The sequence below is a fragment of the Ylistrum balloti genome, unplaced genomic scaffold (assembly GCF_031769215.1).
Source record: "Ylistrum balloti isolate Yb309-2 unplaced genomic scaffold, AGI_CSIRO_Ybal_v1 Utg369772, whole genome shotgun sequence".
Classification (NCBI taxonomy): domain Eukaryota; kingdom Metazoa; phylum Mollusca; class Bivalvia; order Pectinida; family Pectinidae; genus Ylistrum; species Ylistrum balloti.
In genome coordinates, this window is record NW_026781965.1 from 3,503,131 (window position 1) to 3,521,838 (window position 18,708).

General features: G+C 34.1%; 1 protein-coding gene across 3 annotated transcripts in view; it reads left to right on the plus strand.

Annotated features, from left to right (window-relative positions):
- The window catches only part of LOC132543883 (cell death-inducing p53-target protein 1 homolog), a 30,242-nt gene that overhangs the window by 4,142 nt on the left and 7,392 nt on the right, over positions 1-18,708 (plus strand). For 2 of the 3 annotated variants that reach the window (XM_060207415.1, XM_060207416.1), the window contains exons 2-7: positions 692-741; positions 1,099-1,137; positions 1,453-1,491; positions 4,730-4,759; positions 7,359-7,382; positions 13,229-13,424. In XM_060207415.1, the coding sequence (XP_060063398.1) occupies positions 705-741; positions 1,099-1,137; positions 1,453-1,491; positions 4,730-4,759; positions 7,359-7,382; positions 13,229-13,424 (365 nt within the window). In that variant the 5' untranslated portion in view covers positions 692-704. The remainder of the gene's footprint in view (positions 1-691; positions 742-1,098; positions 1,138-1,452; positions 1,492-4,729; positions 4,760-7,358; positions 7,383-13,228; positions 13,425-18,708) is intronic. The other variant, XM_060207417.1, reaches the window with a different exon arrangement.

The window sequence follows — 18,708 nt, forward strand, 5'->3', positions numbered from 1 at the left end:
AGAAAAAGGGCGTGGCTCCAATAGGGGCCCCAGGAGGGGGGAAAAGTGGGTAAAATTAGATAAATCTTAAGAAGTCTTCTTTGCATGAACCAACAGTCAGATTAACCACTAGGTTGATCATGTCTAAACTTGATAAAAATATTCTACACAAGGTCCTGGCAAGTGTTTTAACTTTTTGCGGTGATTCAAAATCCAAAATGGCCACACTGGCCTTTGTTTGGCTAAGACATTTTGGACTTCCTCTCAAGAACCACTGGGTGGATCATGTTCAAACTTGGTACAGATGTTTTACACATGTACCTGCACAAGTGTTGTTACATTTTTGCAACATTTTAAAATCCCCAGATTATTGACATGTATATTCCTCAGGTAACCGTTAAGGCCCCTTGGGCCACTTGTCTATTTTGAGATTTGAGAAGTATCAAATATGATTAAGAGAAATAAAACACTTCTGAATGTATGTGTGATAATGTAGGTATCAGTATGTTCCTGCAGTCCGTTGAAAGCTAATAAAGCCAATTTGAAATGAAGAAGAATCAGTCTTGAGATAGTTTTCACACAAATGTAACAAAATTTTGAGCTTGAAATGCTGTTGGTTTAGTAGATCATGTAAGATGGTTAGTGTGTCAAGTAGTGCGCTTTGTAGATAACATGGACACGCATTTCAAGATGTCAATTTCTTTTGTTTTAGGTTAAAACCAAACATGTCAGCACCACCACCATACCCAGGAAAAGGACAAGGTAAGTTGAGTTCTGGGTGAAAATATGTGATGAAAACTAATTTAATGATAGTTAACCTTGTATGTCCAAATTTTGAATCTCTTGTAATCCATGGTAAGGGAGAATTCACAGTACATAACATGAACTTCAGGTTTGTAAAAGCATTGATAATAGATATCAGTGTTGGGATTTTAACTGTTGAAAATATGGCATTCTTTTAAGATAAATAAGAAAATTGTTTTTTCATTATTGAATAACACTGGGGTATAGTTTATGAAGAAAAATTATTTGTTTCTAAAATTTGACTAGTGTTTAGAAGTAATTTTTTTTGTAAAAGCAATTTTCAGGAGTAATTCTTTGTTCTATGTGTGTTTCTAGAAGCAGGCCAGCCTTATCCTGCTCAGCCTCCACCCCAAGGTAAATATTAATGTTTTGAAATGGCAGAATTGAGGAAGAGTCTTATCCAATAAATAACATGGGAAAAACTTGAGATCTGGATTGAGATGAGATAAGGCCAATGGCGATCATACCTACGTATTGTACTACCTCATTTCTTTTTTCTTATTTCATTTCTAACTGCTTTTACTTAAAGTCTTATCCATTATAACATTTTCAGATATTTGTATTTGTAACAGATTTTCAGGGACTGAGGTATGCAATATTTGTATATACCCAGTATACCACTTCATATTAAAATTTTTGTCAGTAATATTTGCTTTTTTTCCAATACAGGAGGATATGGTCAGCCATATGGAGCCCCACCACCTGCAGGTAAAACAAAGACAATAGCAATTTTTACTATATTTTGTATAATTTTTCATTCCAGTTCATACACTCTTTTAATAGATTGGCCAATTGTACAAGCTTTACTCTAGTATTTTCTCTCTATGACTAGTTGTAGAATTTAACTTTTCTAGTGTTTGCTTCATTAGATATTTATCATAGTAATTTTCAAGCTTAAGGTGAATAGCAAGACAGATTCTACCACAATTTCTATGACATACACAACCCCCCCTTCTTCTCCTTGCACCACCAACTGATATAATCAACGATATTTTGAATTTGAAGGGTAATAAATCATATTACTGTTACAATCATTTGTTTAGGAGTTTGGGTATAATACTGGTTTATGTGTGTATGTGTTTAGCTATAATACTGGTTTATATGTGTAAATGTGTTTGGGTATTATACTGGATTATGTGTATATGTGTTTTGGTATAATACTGGTTGATGTATGTGTTTGGGTATAATACTGGTTTATGTGTATATGTGTTTTGGTATAATACTGGTTGATGTATGTGTTTGGGTATACTACTGGTTGATGTATGTGTTTGGGTATACTACTGGTTGATGTATGTGTTTGGGTATACTACTGGTTGATGTATGTGTTTGGGTATAGTACTGGTTTGTGTATGTGTTTGGGTATAATACTGGTTTATGTGTGTGTTTGGGTATACTACTGGTTTATGTGTATATGTGTTTTGGTATAATACTGGTTGATGTATGTATGTGTTTGGGTATAGTACTGGTTTATGTATGTGTTTGGGTATAATACTGGTTGATGTATGTGTTTGGGTATAATACTGGTTTATGTGTATATGTGTTTTGGTATAATACTGGTTCATGTATGTGTTTGGGTATACTACTGGTTGATGTATGAATGTGTTTGGGTATAGTACTGGTTGATGTATGTGTTTGGGTATAATACTGGTTGATGTATGTGTTTGGGTATAATACTGGTTTATGTGTATATGTGTTTTGGTATAATACTGGTTGATGTATGTGTTTGGGTATACTACTGGTTGATGTATGAATGTGTTTGGGTATACTACTTGTTGATGTATGTGTTTGGGTATAATACTGGTTTATGTGTATATGTGTTTTGGTATACTACTGGTTTATATGTGTAAATGTGTTTGGGTATAGTACTGGTTGATGTATGTGTTTGGGTATAATACTGGTTTATGTGTATATGTGTTTTGGTATACTACTGGTTGATGTATGTGTTTGGGTATACTACTGGTTGATGTATGAATGTGTTTGGGTATAGTACTGGTTGATGTATGTGTTTGGGTATAATACTGGTTTATGTGTATATGTGTTTTGGTATACTACTGGTTGATGTATGTGTTTGGGTATACTACTGGTTGATGTATGAATGTGTTTGGGTATAGTACTGGTTGATGTATGTGTTTGGGTATAATACTGGTTTATGTGTATATGTGTTTTGGTATAATACTGGTTGATGTATGTGTTTGGGTATACTACTGGTTGATGTATGAATGTGTTTGGGTATAGTACTGGTTGATGTATGTGTTTGGGTATAATACTGGTTTATGTGTATATGTGTTTTGGTATAATACTGGTTGATGTATGTGTTTGGGTATACTACTGGTTGATGTATGAATGTGTTTGGGTATAGTACTGGTTGATGTATGTGTTTGGGTATAATACTGGTTTATGTGTATATGTGTTTGGGTATACTACTGGTTGATGTATGTGTTTGGGTATACTACTGGTTGATGTATGAATGTGTTTGGGTATACTACTGGTTGATGTATGTGTTTGGGTATAATACTGGTTTATGTGTGTATGTGTTTTGGTATAATACTGGTTGATGTATGTGTTTGGGTATAATACTGGTTTATGTGTGAATGTGTTTGGGTATAGTACTGGTTTATGTATGTGTTTGGGTATAATACTGGTTTATGTGTATATGTGTTTGGGTATAATACTGGTTTATGTATGTGTTTGGGTATACTACTGGTTGATGTATGTGTTTGGGTATAATACTGGTTTATGTGTATATGTGTTTTGGTATAATACTGGTTGATGCATGTATGTGTTTGGGTATACTACTGGTTGATGTATGTGTTTGGGTATAATACTGGTTTATGTGTATATGTGTTTTGGTATAATACTGGTTGATGTATGTGTTTGGGTATAGTACTGGTTTGTGTATGTGTTTGGGTATAGTACTGGTTTGTGTATGTGTTTGGGTATAGTACTGGTTTATGTATGTGTTTGGGTATAATACTGGTTTATGTATGTGTTTGGGTATAGTACTGGTTTATGTATGTGTTTTGGTATAATACTAGTTTAAGTGTGCAGCTTTTCAGATATATTTCTAGCTTATGTGTATATGCAATGTTGGCCTTTTCAATGGTATGAGACATTCCATTTAATGTTAACATACATGGGAGCATTGCTGGTATATGTTTACTTATCAACATTAAATTTTCAATAAATCAGTAGATTTACAGCATATACCAGATATCAGATACTTGTATCATGTTAAAAGCTCTTGTTGTGCATTACTTTGTGATATGAATGTCAAAAACTAGTGATATACATACCTGGCTTTAAAAAGAAGTATAATTTGTCCAATATATGATATACACATCTCACACACAGATTGATTCTCCATGGAATAGGTATAACCTGCTAGTGTGTTTGTTCACTTTGTTTAGTCTTTTAGCTGTTGTAAATTCTTAAATGCTTTTATATACATTTTTGGGTAAATTCTCTGAATTTCATTCAGAAAGACAAAATATTTAAAATGAAATATCAGTAAGACAAGTTGAATTAAACTTCTTGGAATAAGATGAGGATACAAACAAAAATATTTACTGTAATAGGGAAAAGTTTATTGATGAGACTTTTGAAAGGGAAGGTTATACGTACTGGAATATACTGTTACGCTAATTTGAAAAGGAAACCATACAACAGATATCAGGGGAAAAAAACATACCATACATACTAGAATATACTTTAATGCTGATATCATTCAAACATTTTGTAGAAGAATAACTGATCAAAACAAAAGCAGATATATCATACATCATGAATGTCATTTGTTGAAAGGAAAGGGATTAAAACTGGTATATCTTTTTAAAAGGAAAACATCAGAGAAGGGATCTTTTATCTTGAACAATTTCTGAAATACAGATTTGACATTTATTGAATTAAACAGAAATTGTAATGTGTGTGAATATTTTTTTATATTCAGCTTACCCTGCTCAGCCATATGGACAACCAGGTAAGATTCTAATACTCCTAGACTAATCCTGTATTTTGTAATTTAACTTGTTCTTCGTTTCATGAAGCATGCACTCACTTAAAAAGTAAGTCGTCTTCAGATGAGTTAAGTTTTGGGTCACATGATTAAACAAACTGTGAAGTGAGAGTAAATTAAAATGGGAAACCGTATATCCATATATACATATATATATATATATATAGGAAAATGTATATCCATACAATGGTAATATATTTACATTTATAGACAAAAACATATCTGTACCCCGATCCCATATATCAGTGGAACTTCTCCAAACTGGTCATGCATAGGACATGAATATTTGACTGCTTTAGGGAGGGCATGGTTTTCAGAAGTGAACAAAGTTAACCATTTTGGACTCAGATGTAACATAATTGATTGGACTCTGATCTTTATGAGGGAGGGCACAGTTTGTAGAAGTGATCTTTATGAGGGAGGGCACAGTTTGTAGAAGTGATCTTTATGAGGGAGGGCACAGTTTGTAGAAGTGATCTTTATGAGGGAGGGCACAGTTTGTAGAAGTGATCTTTATTAGGGAGGGCACAGTTTGTAGAAGTGATCTTTATGAGGGAGGGCACAGTTTGTAGATGTGATCTTCATGAGGGAGGGCAAAGTTTGTAGAAGTGATCTTTATGAGGGAGGGCACAGTTTGTAGAAGTGATCTTTATTAGGGAGGGCACAGTTTGTAGAAGTGATCTTTATGAGGGAGGGCACAGTTTGTAGAAGTGATCTTTATGAGGGAGGGCACAGTTTGTAGAAATGATCTTTATTAGGGAGGGCACAGTTTGTAGAAGTGATCTTTATTAGGGAGGGCACAGTTTATAGAAATGAACAAAGTTGACAGTTTCGGACACCGATATAACGTAATTAATTAGATTTTGTTCTTTACATTAACCATAACAACTACCTTCTAAGATATTACTCTATTAATGTTACCATTTTGTTTGAGTTAAAATGATATATTTTTTGACTTGTAAATTACATGTGTAATTGCAGCTCCCTAGTTATGCATAAGTAGATATTTTCACTCTTTCTTCGCCCATACTCGTTTCAGTGAAAATGTTCACTCTTTCTTAGCCCATACTCGCTTCAGTGAAACAAGTTTTTATATGGTTTCATCTTTGATGATTGTTAAATATAATGTGAGATATAATCTTTCAGATCGGGGTAGGCAATGTGTACAAAGCCTGCCTGTGATATGTTCATGCCAAAACTTAACAATTGTCACCTTAGGTGTTGATTTCACTGTTCGCTGGTCAGAATTGTGGTCTTGATAACTCAGGTAATGCTAGTTTTCAGAAGTGATTTTCAGTATATTTCAATCATTTGCAATACAAAAATTGTTTCAGTATTTTTAATTGAGAGAGACCAGTATTTTGTAACTATGATAAAGAGGACATTTTCCACAGAGCCATTTCATTCATTCTCAAGAGGTGATCAGTTTTAAGAAGGATCAGTTTGGGAATTTTCACTGTATACAATTAGAATTGGTCTTTGAGCAAATGTAAAGGTCTACATCCTTTCTTGACACAAATTCAAACAAAGCAGTCTTCCCTATTCCCCCATAAATCTGTCCTTGCATGCTCTGTATGTCACCCCATTTAAGCCTTATATAGACCTGCATTCCCTATCCTTCACAAATCAGACTTATAACTCTTGCAGATCTTCCTTCCTGAATGTATCCCAAAACAGGTATTTAAGCCCTGTAGACCTGCATTACCAAACCCCTCACAATCAGACTTACATACCGTATTGACCTTCCTTCCAGAATGTCTCCCAAACCAGATTTATAAGCCCTGTAGACCTACATTCCCTAGCCCCTCTCAAATCAGACTTAAAGCCCTGTAGACCTTCCTTAATCAAACCTTATAAGCCCAGTATATCTCCAGCCAAATTCTTTCAAAACCAGACCTGATAAACCCTGTTGTCCATCCAACCTAAATCTTAGAGTCTTTAAGTCTTGTAGACCTTCAAACCTAACTCGGACCTAATAATCCCTGTAGACCTACAAACCTAACTCGGGAAATCAGACCTAATAATCCCTGTAGACCTACAAACCTAACTCGGGAAATCAGACCTAATAATCCCTGTAGACCTACAAACCTAACTCAGGAAAACAGACTTAATAAGCCATGTAGACCTACAAACCTAACTCTGGAAATCAGACCTAATAATCCCTGTAGACCTACAAACCTAACTCAGGAAAACAGACTTAATAAGCCATGTAGACCTACAAACCTAACTCGGGAAATCAGACCTAATAATCCCTGTAGACCTACAAACCTAACTCGGGAAATCAGACCTAATAATCCCTGTAGACCTACAAACCTAACTCTGGAAATCAGACCTAATAATCCCTGTAGACCTACAAACCTAACTCAGGAAAACGGACTTAATAAGCCATGTAGACCTTCAAAGCTAACTCTTATAAAATCAGATCTTACAAGCCATGTAAACTTTTTTTTCATTACAACACCTGTCTATATGACATCATCAATTTTAAACATAATATACCCCAACCCACCCCTAACTAATTTAGTAAGACTGGTTAATCTTGACCATGTTTCAATGTTTTAAGGAGGGCATCCATATGGCCAACCAGGTAAGTACATGTTGCATGCTTGTGTTCCTGTAGTGATAATGAAAATGCATTGAAGGCACAATATTCATAAAAAAAAACCACTGATGTCGTTTGATTTGGTATACATAAAATCTGAGTTGGGAAGAAAATAATTTTCAATGTTAACAGTAACATAACAAGTTAACAGCCATTAGACTATGAATAACTTTGAATTAAAGATTTTTTTAAGCAGTTTTATTACCTAGTTCTGTGTGCTGTCATGTTTGTTGTTGAAATGGAAATCCCATTCATATGGTGACTTAAGATCTCAGTAGTAGGAATTTCAAATCCTAGGTTTACTTCAGTGAAGTAAGTGTAAACTGCCTTCAAGTCTGAGTGGATATCAAGAAATTAATGCAGAAGGATTGTATTAACATGTTATATATGCTACACAAGTTATATAAAGCAAATGCAAGTTCAGAATGAAATTCAATGATAAAAGGTTAGCAGGTCTTAGAACAGAAGTAGATAATGCAAAGCAATTTTTATGAAAAAGCATTTAACAAAATCCTAACTTGGCCAGAAATTCCCTTTAAATATCAGTGCAGGTCAAAGATTTAGAGGGAAGCAAAGGAATGTTAACCAAAGACCTGGAAAGTTAAGAGAACTCAAATTGTGACAAAAATTGAAACATTATCTGGTGGTGAAATTCCTTAGGGTAGTCTCTGAAACTGATACAAATTTTAGGTTGACTGATCATCACCCAACAGTAAATACACCCTTGCCAAATGTTTATGTATATGTTTGTAAAAACTGTTTTTATGGAAGCCTAGAATAGATTTGTGTTGTACATAGTTATTCCTGAAGTGTTTGCAAAATATTTATCAAATTTTCATTAACACATAATTAAGTTTTCTGGTTGGTTTTTCATTGTCCAGCAGTTTTCACTATTTCTATGTAAAGCTAACTTTGCAGATATCAAACTTGTAGTAATCAAGAAGAGCATTTTCCTCTGAATCATGTACACATACAGAAGATATATGCAATTTAATTTCAAACACCGACGACAAGATTGGTCAGGTCTGGCACCATTCAGTATGGCTATTAATAGGGATTGGTCGCCCATACAAATGTAACGAAGGATGTCACTTAGCAGTTTTGGATAAATTGGGAAAGCAAATAGGAATTTTATCTAGAATTAAACAAAAAATACAGAAAATATTTATTCTCATTGTGTTCCATTTTAATGAGTACAATGTCACTTGGTACAAACAAATGAATGAAATACAATGAATGCTTTTCTATTGGTTACAAATTACAATATGTAATTCCTGCTCTGCATTGGCAAAAATATGACATGTTTAAAATTAGAAAAATTACATGAAAATTTATTATGTGTGAGCAAACAAAAAAATCTTGTATAGTATTTGTAAATTTCAGAGATAGCAGTTCCGTCCATTATACTAACATTGACTTATTGATCATTGTTCTTTTCAGTTTTATATAATAAGCCCACCATGTTGACAGTGGTAAATCAAATCACTCTATATCCATGATCTGTCATCCATTTGTTTATCTGTCTGTGAACATTTCTTGTTGTTGCTATTTCTGGGGAAGAATTTAATGCATCAATCTATCTGATATGTTATAAGTAGGTTTCCCTTGGTCCCTAGTTTGGTTGTTTGATTTGGAGGCTGTGCTCAATAACAAAATTGATTTTGACAATGAATTGTTGATATCCTTGTTTCTTGATATTCTAGATAAATAAAAAATAATAAATCTTTTTCAAATTTCATGTTTAGGTTTCCCTTGATCCGTAGATGTGTCACTGGTTAGAGAAATGAAATGGCTGACAAATAGCCATCTTGGATTTTGATGATGAAAGTTTGTTAGGTTCTCTCATGAAGAATTGTATGGATCTTACTAAAATTTCATGTGTAGATTCCCTTTGACCCCTTGTTGTGTTCTCATGATCCTGGGATTGATCAGAAAAGCAAAATGGGTGACAGATGACAATCAGGTCTTTTAAATTTCATGTCATGAAGAGCAAAAGATCCAACTTGAAAAGAATAAATAAAGATTAAAAAAATTGCATGGTACAAAGATCTTATTGGATCTCTTGTTGATCTTGTCTGGACATCCTTTTTTTCAGTTTTAGACCAATTTCTTTCAGATGTAGTAGGCTTTTCTATAATGACATGAAATTGCATATACTTTCTCATTGACATTTTGATTAGACAGGTATTTAATGTTACATATTATTAGCCAGGAAAGCTTCTTGTTATCGTTACTCCTCTGAAAGGTGTAATTGATGTACTTTTTGACGAGCATTGTATTGTACTGTTTTACTCCTTGAAGCTCCCTATGGACAACCAGGTAAATATCACGAGATATTGTGAATTGTATACATTAAGGTTTATTGTTTTGTTGACTAGAGGTGACTATTGTTGAATAATTGAGTTTACTAGCTCTACTTTTAAGTCCTGGATGACAAATTGTTGTTCTTTTTACCAGTGATGGGTTTGTATAGTGCCTTAGGCTAGGTGCTATATTTTGGAAGTGTTATACATGTAGTAGACTGATATTTCTGTTAAAATTTGTTAAAATTTATTAATAAAGAATAATTGAATGTCAGAAGACACAAGCAAAAAATAATTATGCACTCAGCAAATATTAGGTGTAGTAAATATTTGCTGTTTTGTCCATTTTTTGTCTATCCATCTGTCCCTCTTTCCATTTGTTTTGTTTTTTTTTTGTGTGTTTTTTTTATTTTGTGTGTGTCTGGAACATCACTTTGCCCACAGTTAAGCAGGATAATGAAACTTGGTATGCACACTATTTACATGAAAGCGATGTACAATGTACTAAATTCAAGGCCTATACTTTCTTGTTTACAGTTATTTCCCTTTATTAAAATTTCATGTCGGGAGCATAACTTGGCTTTCATTTAAACAAGGATATTGAAACTTGGTGTTTGCATTTGTCATAATAAGACAATGTGCAGTGTACCAAAGTCAGGGTCCATAACCCCTTAATAACAGAATTATTAACTTTTGTTAAGCCTCCAATAAAGTTGTTTTCATGAGCATTCATCAGTTCCACTGATACTCATGTTTACAATGTGAAGATAAAGTAGTGTTTAGTGTCATGCTGTAGGACTTTGTTTCATATATAGTATTTGATGTTGTTTGTCTCCATGAGTGTGATACACTAGCTACATTTGCATATAGGGATTTGTGATATATAGATGATACATGATCAAGATCATAAAATATAAGCTGTATTTGGCAAAAGTGAAAAAAGTCATTTATTGAAAATCATACAATTAGTACTTCAGCAGAAATATAGTTCCACACTTTAATGGATATGACAGCGATTGTATGAATTTTCATAAATGAACTTGTTCATTACAACATGTAAAATCGCTTATTTCAACAGTATTTATACTGTTAAACATCTTTTAGATAAATTCAGAAAAGTAATTATGTCAAATTAATGCACGTGCTAAAATACAGCTGTAGTCCTGCACTGCCGAATACAGCAAATATATATGTGGCATGTGTATTCAGGCAATGGCAGTGGACGTTGCAGGATTAAAGAAAGAACAAAAGAATTCAACTAACAATAACTAATGTAAAGAAAGCTATATGAGAACACATTGAATACTGTATTTCTTTCGTTTCATTTGAAATATATATAAGGCACAATTTTCAAATGTGATACAGCTAAAATTAGATGATAGTGTTTTTCAAATGTCTAGCTGAGGTTTAAATTATTTTCATGAATTACATTTATGAATTTATGATTTGGTAGTCTATTTAAACCATCTAGGTAAGATACTGAATTTGTGTTGCTGCATGGTTGATAATCACAAGATTCTGTATTTAGACTGATTACTAGTATATGTGGTGCAGGCCTATTTGACAGACTGCTGAGTGCAAGTACAGTTTATCAGTAATATACAGTGTAACACAGAGTGCCTCCCCATGGAATATCAGCTACCATCCTCCAACAACATTGCTTGACATTATAAAATATTGATATACTACAATTTGGACAAAATGTTCAGGAGTGCTCACATTACAATTGTGAGTGTAATGCATGATATTGAGGAATTAGGATTGTGTATTGTACCATCAATATTGCTTACAGTGTCCTTCCTATACAGGTGAACAGAATCTCCTATGTCATTAAAGATGGTAATATCCAGACAGATTTCGTAAACAGAATGTCCAATAGATGTATGCTAACCAGTAATATACTTTTATTTCATCTAATAATGCAACATGATACAAGTACAAACATGGCTTATGACTGGGATGTCTTTATTTGGACTTTCACCAGGTACAAACCTAGCTTATGACTGGGATGTCTTTATTTGGACTTTCACCAGGTACAAACATAGCTTATGATGGGGAATGTCTTTATTTGAACTTTCACCAGGCACAAACATAGCTTATGACTGGGATGTCTTTATTTGGACTTTCACCAGGTACAAACATAGCTTATGACTGGGATGTCTTTATTTGGACTTTCACCAGGTACAAACATAGCTTATGACTGGGATGTCTTTATTTGGACTTTCACCAGGTACAAACCTAGCTTATGACAGGGAATGTCTTTATTTGGACTTTCACCAGGTACAAACATAGCTTATGACTGGGATGTCTTTATTTGGACTTTCACTTGTTGCAATGTAGCTTAATGAATATGATGTCTTTACATTCATCAATCAACTTTCCCCCATATTGTATGCTGTCAAAGTTTACTTATGTTTCCATGTTTGTCAATAAATGATTGACTGCACTTAGTGTGGTTTTACTCCTCAATTCCATTGAACATATTTGGAGAGATGAAGTGCTAGATGACATCAAACCTTATTATTATTCTACCTCCTGACTGTTCAAAATAAAATGATCCTGTGCACCTCAGATAGTGTTAATGAGTTTTATTGATGGAGGTATTTGAAAAAAAGACAACTCTTTTCAAAATATTCAATATGCTTACCTCCTAATCTACAAGTTATGTACTTGGGAAAATAGCAATAGGGTTAATAATATCAAGTGCAATTTACAGCCTGCTTATAGTCAGATGCATGGAAAAGAGGTGTGGAACGGTTAACCAAAAATGTTTGAAGCAGTCGCCCCCATGTTACTATAATCCCATGCTTTTTTGTTGCTTGATAACAAGTTTTGTATGCAGAGACATTTTCTAGTTTCAGCAATCAGTGTGTAAATTAAATTAAAGAATAATTGTTGAAGTTAGCATAAAATATTTTTTTACCTTCACTTTTAATTTTTTGAAAGTGTAAGCTTAAGTGTTTTGAAAAAATGAAAATTGTTAGGTGTTTCAATGTTTGAACTGTTATGAACATATTGAGTAGTGTTAAGCCTGATTACCGGGTAGGGTATCAAATGAATTTCTACACATTATTGCTAATAAGTTTCTTGATGCATTTTTTCCATAGTGCTATCTTTAACAGTTTTTTTATATGACTGTATGTGAACACTCAAAATGATTCATATTGTCCTAGTCACAATTACACTTTTCATTATGTGATATCAATATTCCTATCCATCATGCAGATTTGTCCATGGAAGAATTCTTGCATCTATGACTCTTGTCATATTAAAAGCTCTGCACAAGTGTTTGCCCTACCATTTTGATACACATCATATCTTTTGAAGAGTTCAAGGTGTTTGTTATTTGAAGTGCATAGATATTTTAGTTAGTGCATAGAAATGTATGTTATAATCAACATTTTCTTTGAGGACATTGGAGTTTCTGAAATGTTTAAGTTCCGGTTAGACAGGCCAAACAAGCATATCTGGGGTAAGAGTTCTCCACTATTATCCAGTTGGCAAGTACCCTTTATTTTCATGTTGTAGGTCAGCCTGGGTACCCCCAACAGCAGGGCCAGACCACTGTCGTGGTGGCTCAGCCAGCTGTAACTGTAGTGCAGCAGTTCCGCGAGTCTCCAGTCCATACTCGCTGCCCCCATTGTCAAGCTGAGGTGGTCACTGCTACTCAATTCGAGACCGGTACATTCACTTGGATCATCTGCCTTGTTCTGTGCATCGTTGGGTAAGTCTTCAGTGAAGTTTTCATTTCTGTTGTTTAAACCAGTCTTTTTAGCCCATCACCATTAGATGGTAGGTTTTTATCTTATTTTGCTATTTTGATTTTAGGACTGATCAGGAATGGCTTATATAGGCAGCTGTTGTAGATATTCACACCAAAGTTTGTTATTGATATTTCTTTTGAAATATTGGTAGGGATCTTTCTCAAATATACTACTCTTGTAAACTTACTCTCTTGTAAATAAAAGAGCAAAAGCAGAGAAAAGAAGAGAAAAGATCCCAATTTTAAAGAACAAATAAAGATCAAACCTTCGTGGGTGCCACTAAAAAAGGGAAAAAGAAAAATTGTTCAGGACATAATGTAATTTGATTTCTTAGAAAACAATAATGTAAATAACTTCTCTGACAAAATGTTTGGCATTGTAGGCAAAAAATCATTCACAAAGTTATACATGTCCTTTATTTAATCTCAGTGGACACATGCATCATGCCAAAGTTGTGGGCTCCTGGGTTACATGACCACTTGGATTTTCCCCCAGGTACTTTGGTTTTAATAAGACCCCTTGTGCACTTTCATGTGGGACAACAAGAGTGATTAACACACGTTTTAATGACTTCCTTTCATCACAATTGTTGAAAAATAAAAGAATATGTATCATGTGTTATTGTTTTGGTACGTTAATGTTTTGGGTGTCCTGTAAGGGTCAAAGTTTTATTTTGCTAAGGTTGCAAATAGAGGTAAAATGTTCTAAGAGAGTTTGAAGAAGTTCTTTGAACACAGCATTATATCTGAAACACTTGAACTTTTACTTCGCTAATTTCAAATTAATGTTGAATCATTCCTCAAAGAAATTAAGTCAGGAGTGCTTTAGAAAATACTGAACATGTGCTCTCAAGAAATTCAGGGATGTTTCAGATATGGTTAGGAGAGAAATTAAGTGGTTACTGTAAAATTTTGCATGTACTTCCAGTCTTGGTGACTAACACTTCTGTTGAACATGTGGGAGGCTGATTGCTTGATCCTTTATGTACGGTCGGCATGTACTTACATAGAGCCAGTAGCTTTGGTATATTGTCCTCGTACCATTAGTTGGTACAAGTATCTCAAATTTTAATAAGTTTGCATGCTGCATGTTTTCAAATATTTTGTATGATTGTTTTGTAGACACCACAATTCATTGAAAATTTGTTTGATTTGACATTTCGTCGATGTATCCTATGTCATATCTACAGTATCAGAAAACCGGTGCCTCGTGAATTTTATTTGCAAGTTTTCGTGTCTATGATTTGAATGTGTCCTGCCAGACTGAAAGGAGACAGGTTGGGATGGTAAGCATGAAGTATAACTATTATTATGACATCTTGTTTGATTATTCATTTGATTTACTGTATTTATCCAGCAAAAAGTCTGGCCTGCTAATAAGTCCTCCCATATTTATTCACAATTTTAATAGAAGCAACAAGAATGCCTCTTCATTGTCCTGTAATAAGCTCGCCCCTGACTTTAAGTCAGTGGTAATGAGTTGGCCAATGTGACTTAATGCAGGATGGATACATTATTCAAGCTTTGATGTCCGTTTAGGGTATATTGTTCCATACCATTGGTACAAATCCAGCAACAGTCAAAAAAGTGTCTCTGTATTCTCTCCCAGCAATTTTCAGATCACCTGGTCCAAAGGACCAATAAGCTTATGCAGCTGTCCGTTGTTTGTCTGTCGTCTGTCCATCATTTTTTTTAACTTTTTTCTACAAATGCCTACTAGTCATAGCAACTAAGCAGATTTGGACAAAATTTGATCAGAAGCTCCCTTGGGAGAAGCACAGTAAATTTTGTATAAATATTAGATCTGGATCACTTGGGGTGGAATCCTTCTCCTTCTCTAGGAATGATTGAATTTTGCCCAAATTTGGACAGGAGCATTCTTTGGCAATTAATTATGTATAAATGGTTGGTCTTTACTCCCAGGGACGGGAGGGACTGAGCCCAATAGGGAAAATAGAGCTAATTTTTTAACATTCTATTCCTAAAGGAGTGATGTGATTTTGCCCAAATTTGGTTTTAAAGACTTTATGGGTTAAGGGGAATCAATTCATATAAACAGTGGGTACAGCTGCTGGAACAGATGAGGTAGGGCAGGGCAGATAGACATAATGAGTGTTGTGTGCTTGAAAATTTAGTATTGCTTTTTCCTTTTAGTTTGGATGAAGCAGTTTCAGCCAAATAAAGCCAGATGAACAATACTGACCCTTTTGGCCTCTTGTTTTTATGTGCTTTGGTACTTATTTTTTTCCTTATGAATAATGATCATTGTGTCAGCAAATGATCTTTTCTATGCCACAACCCATTGGTCCGGAATGATACAGTGTTAACAGAAAACAGAAACAATTAAATGTTCATGCATTAAATGAATAATATTATTTAACAAACACTATACACAATACTACCTTACATTTTGTTTTGCAGTCTGATCCATATGTACACAATCATACAAATAAATAGATACCAATTAACCACACAGCATTACAAAACAGGAAAGGCTATTTAACATAACTTGATAATTCTCTTAGTATGTGAAAGAAAAAGGCTATTGTAACACGTTTACTTAATTCAAAAGCACATTTTTAGCCCAACATCATCAGGTGGTGGACTTTTCAAAATGCCCTGCGTCTATGGTCCATGGTCTGTCCATTTATGATCAATTTTTGTTATTGCCATTTCTTGAGAAGTACTGGATGGATCTTCCTCAAATTTCATTTGAAAATTCCCCTTGGTCCCTAGTTGTGCTTGTTTGATTTTCGGGCTGTTCAGAAAAACAAAGGGGCTGACAGGCAGCTATTTTGGATTTCAACTAGTAAAGTTTGTAATTACCATTTCTTAAGAAGTACTGAAAGGATTTCTGTCAAATTTCATGTGTAGGTTCCCCTTGGTCCCTAGTTTTGACCATTTTGGGGATGATCAATAAAGCAAAATGGTGACCATCTTGGATTTGTCAGTTAAAGATTATTATTGCTATTATTGCAAAGGAGTGAAGTTCAAACTTATTTACAAGTCAGTTGTTGCAAGTGCAAACCAATCAGATATCTCATTATTTGAAACCTTTGGTCAATGCAACTTACATCAATTGCAAGGCAATTACAAGATAGGCCTAAATCTACCTCATTACAGGAGCTACCCAAAATATCAAGGAGAACATTAAACCTGAAAATAAAACTTTTCAAAAGCAACATTATCTGTTTATAAGTGATTTTATCAAACTAATCAACATTGGTAATTTGGGGCAATAAGAATGAGTCTTAAAATGGATGGAGAGAGGGAGAAAGGTTGCCGAATTCCAGTACTTAATGTAATGGGTATCAGCATAAACGCATGCCTAACATTAATTAAGAAGCGCACAACAAAATGGCCAGGGGAGAATGCTGGGTGATTGTTGCTTATTAATGGTAGAACCTTGCATGAGTTTCCTTAGAAGATTTTAAAAATGTTTTTAATACTTTCATTTTGTTAAGGTAGAATGACAAAGTTTCATAAACCTCTCATCATGTTAATATAGAAACAAATTTTTGATAATTTCAGATTTTTGTCATACGATTAAAATTTTTCAAAATTATTACTGAAAGCAGGGTATTATCTTAAAGTGTATGACATTTTTTTATGAATAACACAAATTTATACACAAAATTATGACAATGTGTTAGTTTATTAACTCATCACTGATGAAACCAAATTCTGCAATACAGTGAAACTCATCTACACAAATCGTTGATGCATGACAGCTCCACAGCTTCATTTAATAGCATCTGCTTTTAAGATTAAGCAACCAATGAAAAATGACAGGATTACTTCCCATTATGATGTAATGAAATGTTTCATGTATGTGAAAATATAATCAATAAGTTCAGTGTTTATTGATTTATTACTTAAGCTTTATGATATATGTTGATTGATTTAGCATTTTAAGGAGAGGCAGTTGTCTTTAGTTGGATTTAGCTAGAAAGGTGTAAGCTTTCAAACATTGTTTAAACTCAAGCATGCTGGTGAGCAACATGTAAGGTTCGGAATTATTCCTTTTACATAATGATAGCAAAAGATATTTCAGAAGTAGATTGTACTGTTGTTGTTTTTTCAAGTAATTGGGAATACTTTGTCTGGGGCATGCTCTTGTTCTTACTAGATTTTTTTTGTCATGTAACAATTTTTGTTATTGCTATTTCTTGAGAAGCACTGGATGGATCTGTTTCAAATTTCATAGCAAACAGATGGCCATCTTGGATTTTGACTTTTGAAACTTTGTTATCGCTATTGTTATTGTTTTTTGTGAAATGCTGTGTAGATCTTCACAAATTTCATGTATAGGTTCCTATTGGTTCCTAGTTGTGCCAGTTTGAATTTGGGACTGATCAGAAAAACAAAGTGACCAACATGCTACCATCTTTTTATTTTGACTTCAAAATTTTTTTACCACTATTTCTTGAGAAATACTGAATGGATTTCTCTGAGATAATTTCATACAGATGTTCTCTTTGGTCTCTGCTTTGGCTTGTTTGATTTTGGGACTGATCAGTAGAAACAAAATGGCTTCCAGGCAACCATTTTGGATTTGGCAGGGAAAGATTATCATTGCTATTTCTGCAAAGGAATGTTCAAGAGAAGAGAGAAGAAGGGAAAACATTTTCAAAGAGCACCTAAATATCAAAGAACGATGGGCGCCAAGATCTCTCTGGGATCTCTTGTTAGACATTATATAGAAGGCATGGAAATCTGTTCATCCCTCCATTGTAAAATCTGTCCTTACAACTCCTGAATTTGTAAACCAAGTTCATTGAAACTGCAAAGGAATGTAAGGGACCATGTAAAGAAGTGCTTGCAGGGTTATTTTTCCAGCAAAAAATTGCCTTGGTACCCATGTCACTAAACACTGATTCTTGTAAAATGGCCAACACCTCATTAGTCCTTGGATCAGATTTAACAACCTTCATCAAATATTATTACTGATAGTGTAACATTTGGTAATATTGAGATATTGTATAACTGAGACTGTAGCATTTAGACAGTGTGTTATTGAGAATGTAACATCTAGACAGTGTGTTACTGAGACTAACATCCAGGCAGTGTGTTACTGAGGCTGTAACATCTAGACAGTGTGTTACTGAGACTGTAACATCTAGGCAATGTGTTACTGAGACTGTAACATCTAGACAGTGTGTTATGGATACTAACATCTAGGCAGTGTGTTACTGAGGCTGTAACATCTAGACAGTGTGTTATGGAGACTGTAACATCTAGACAG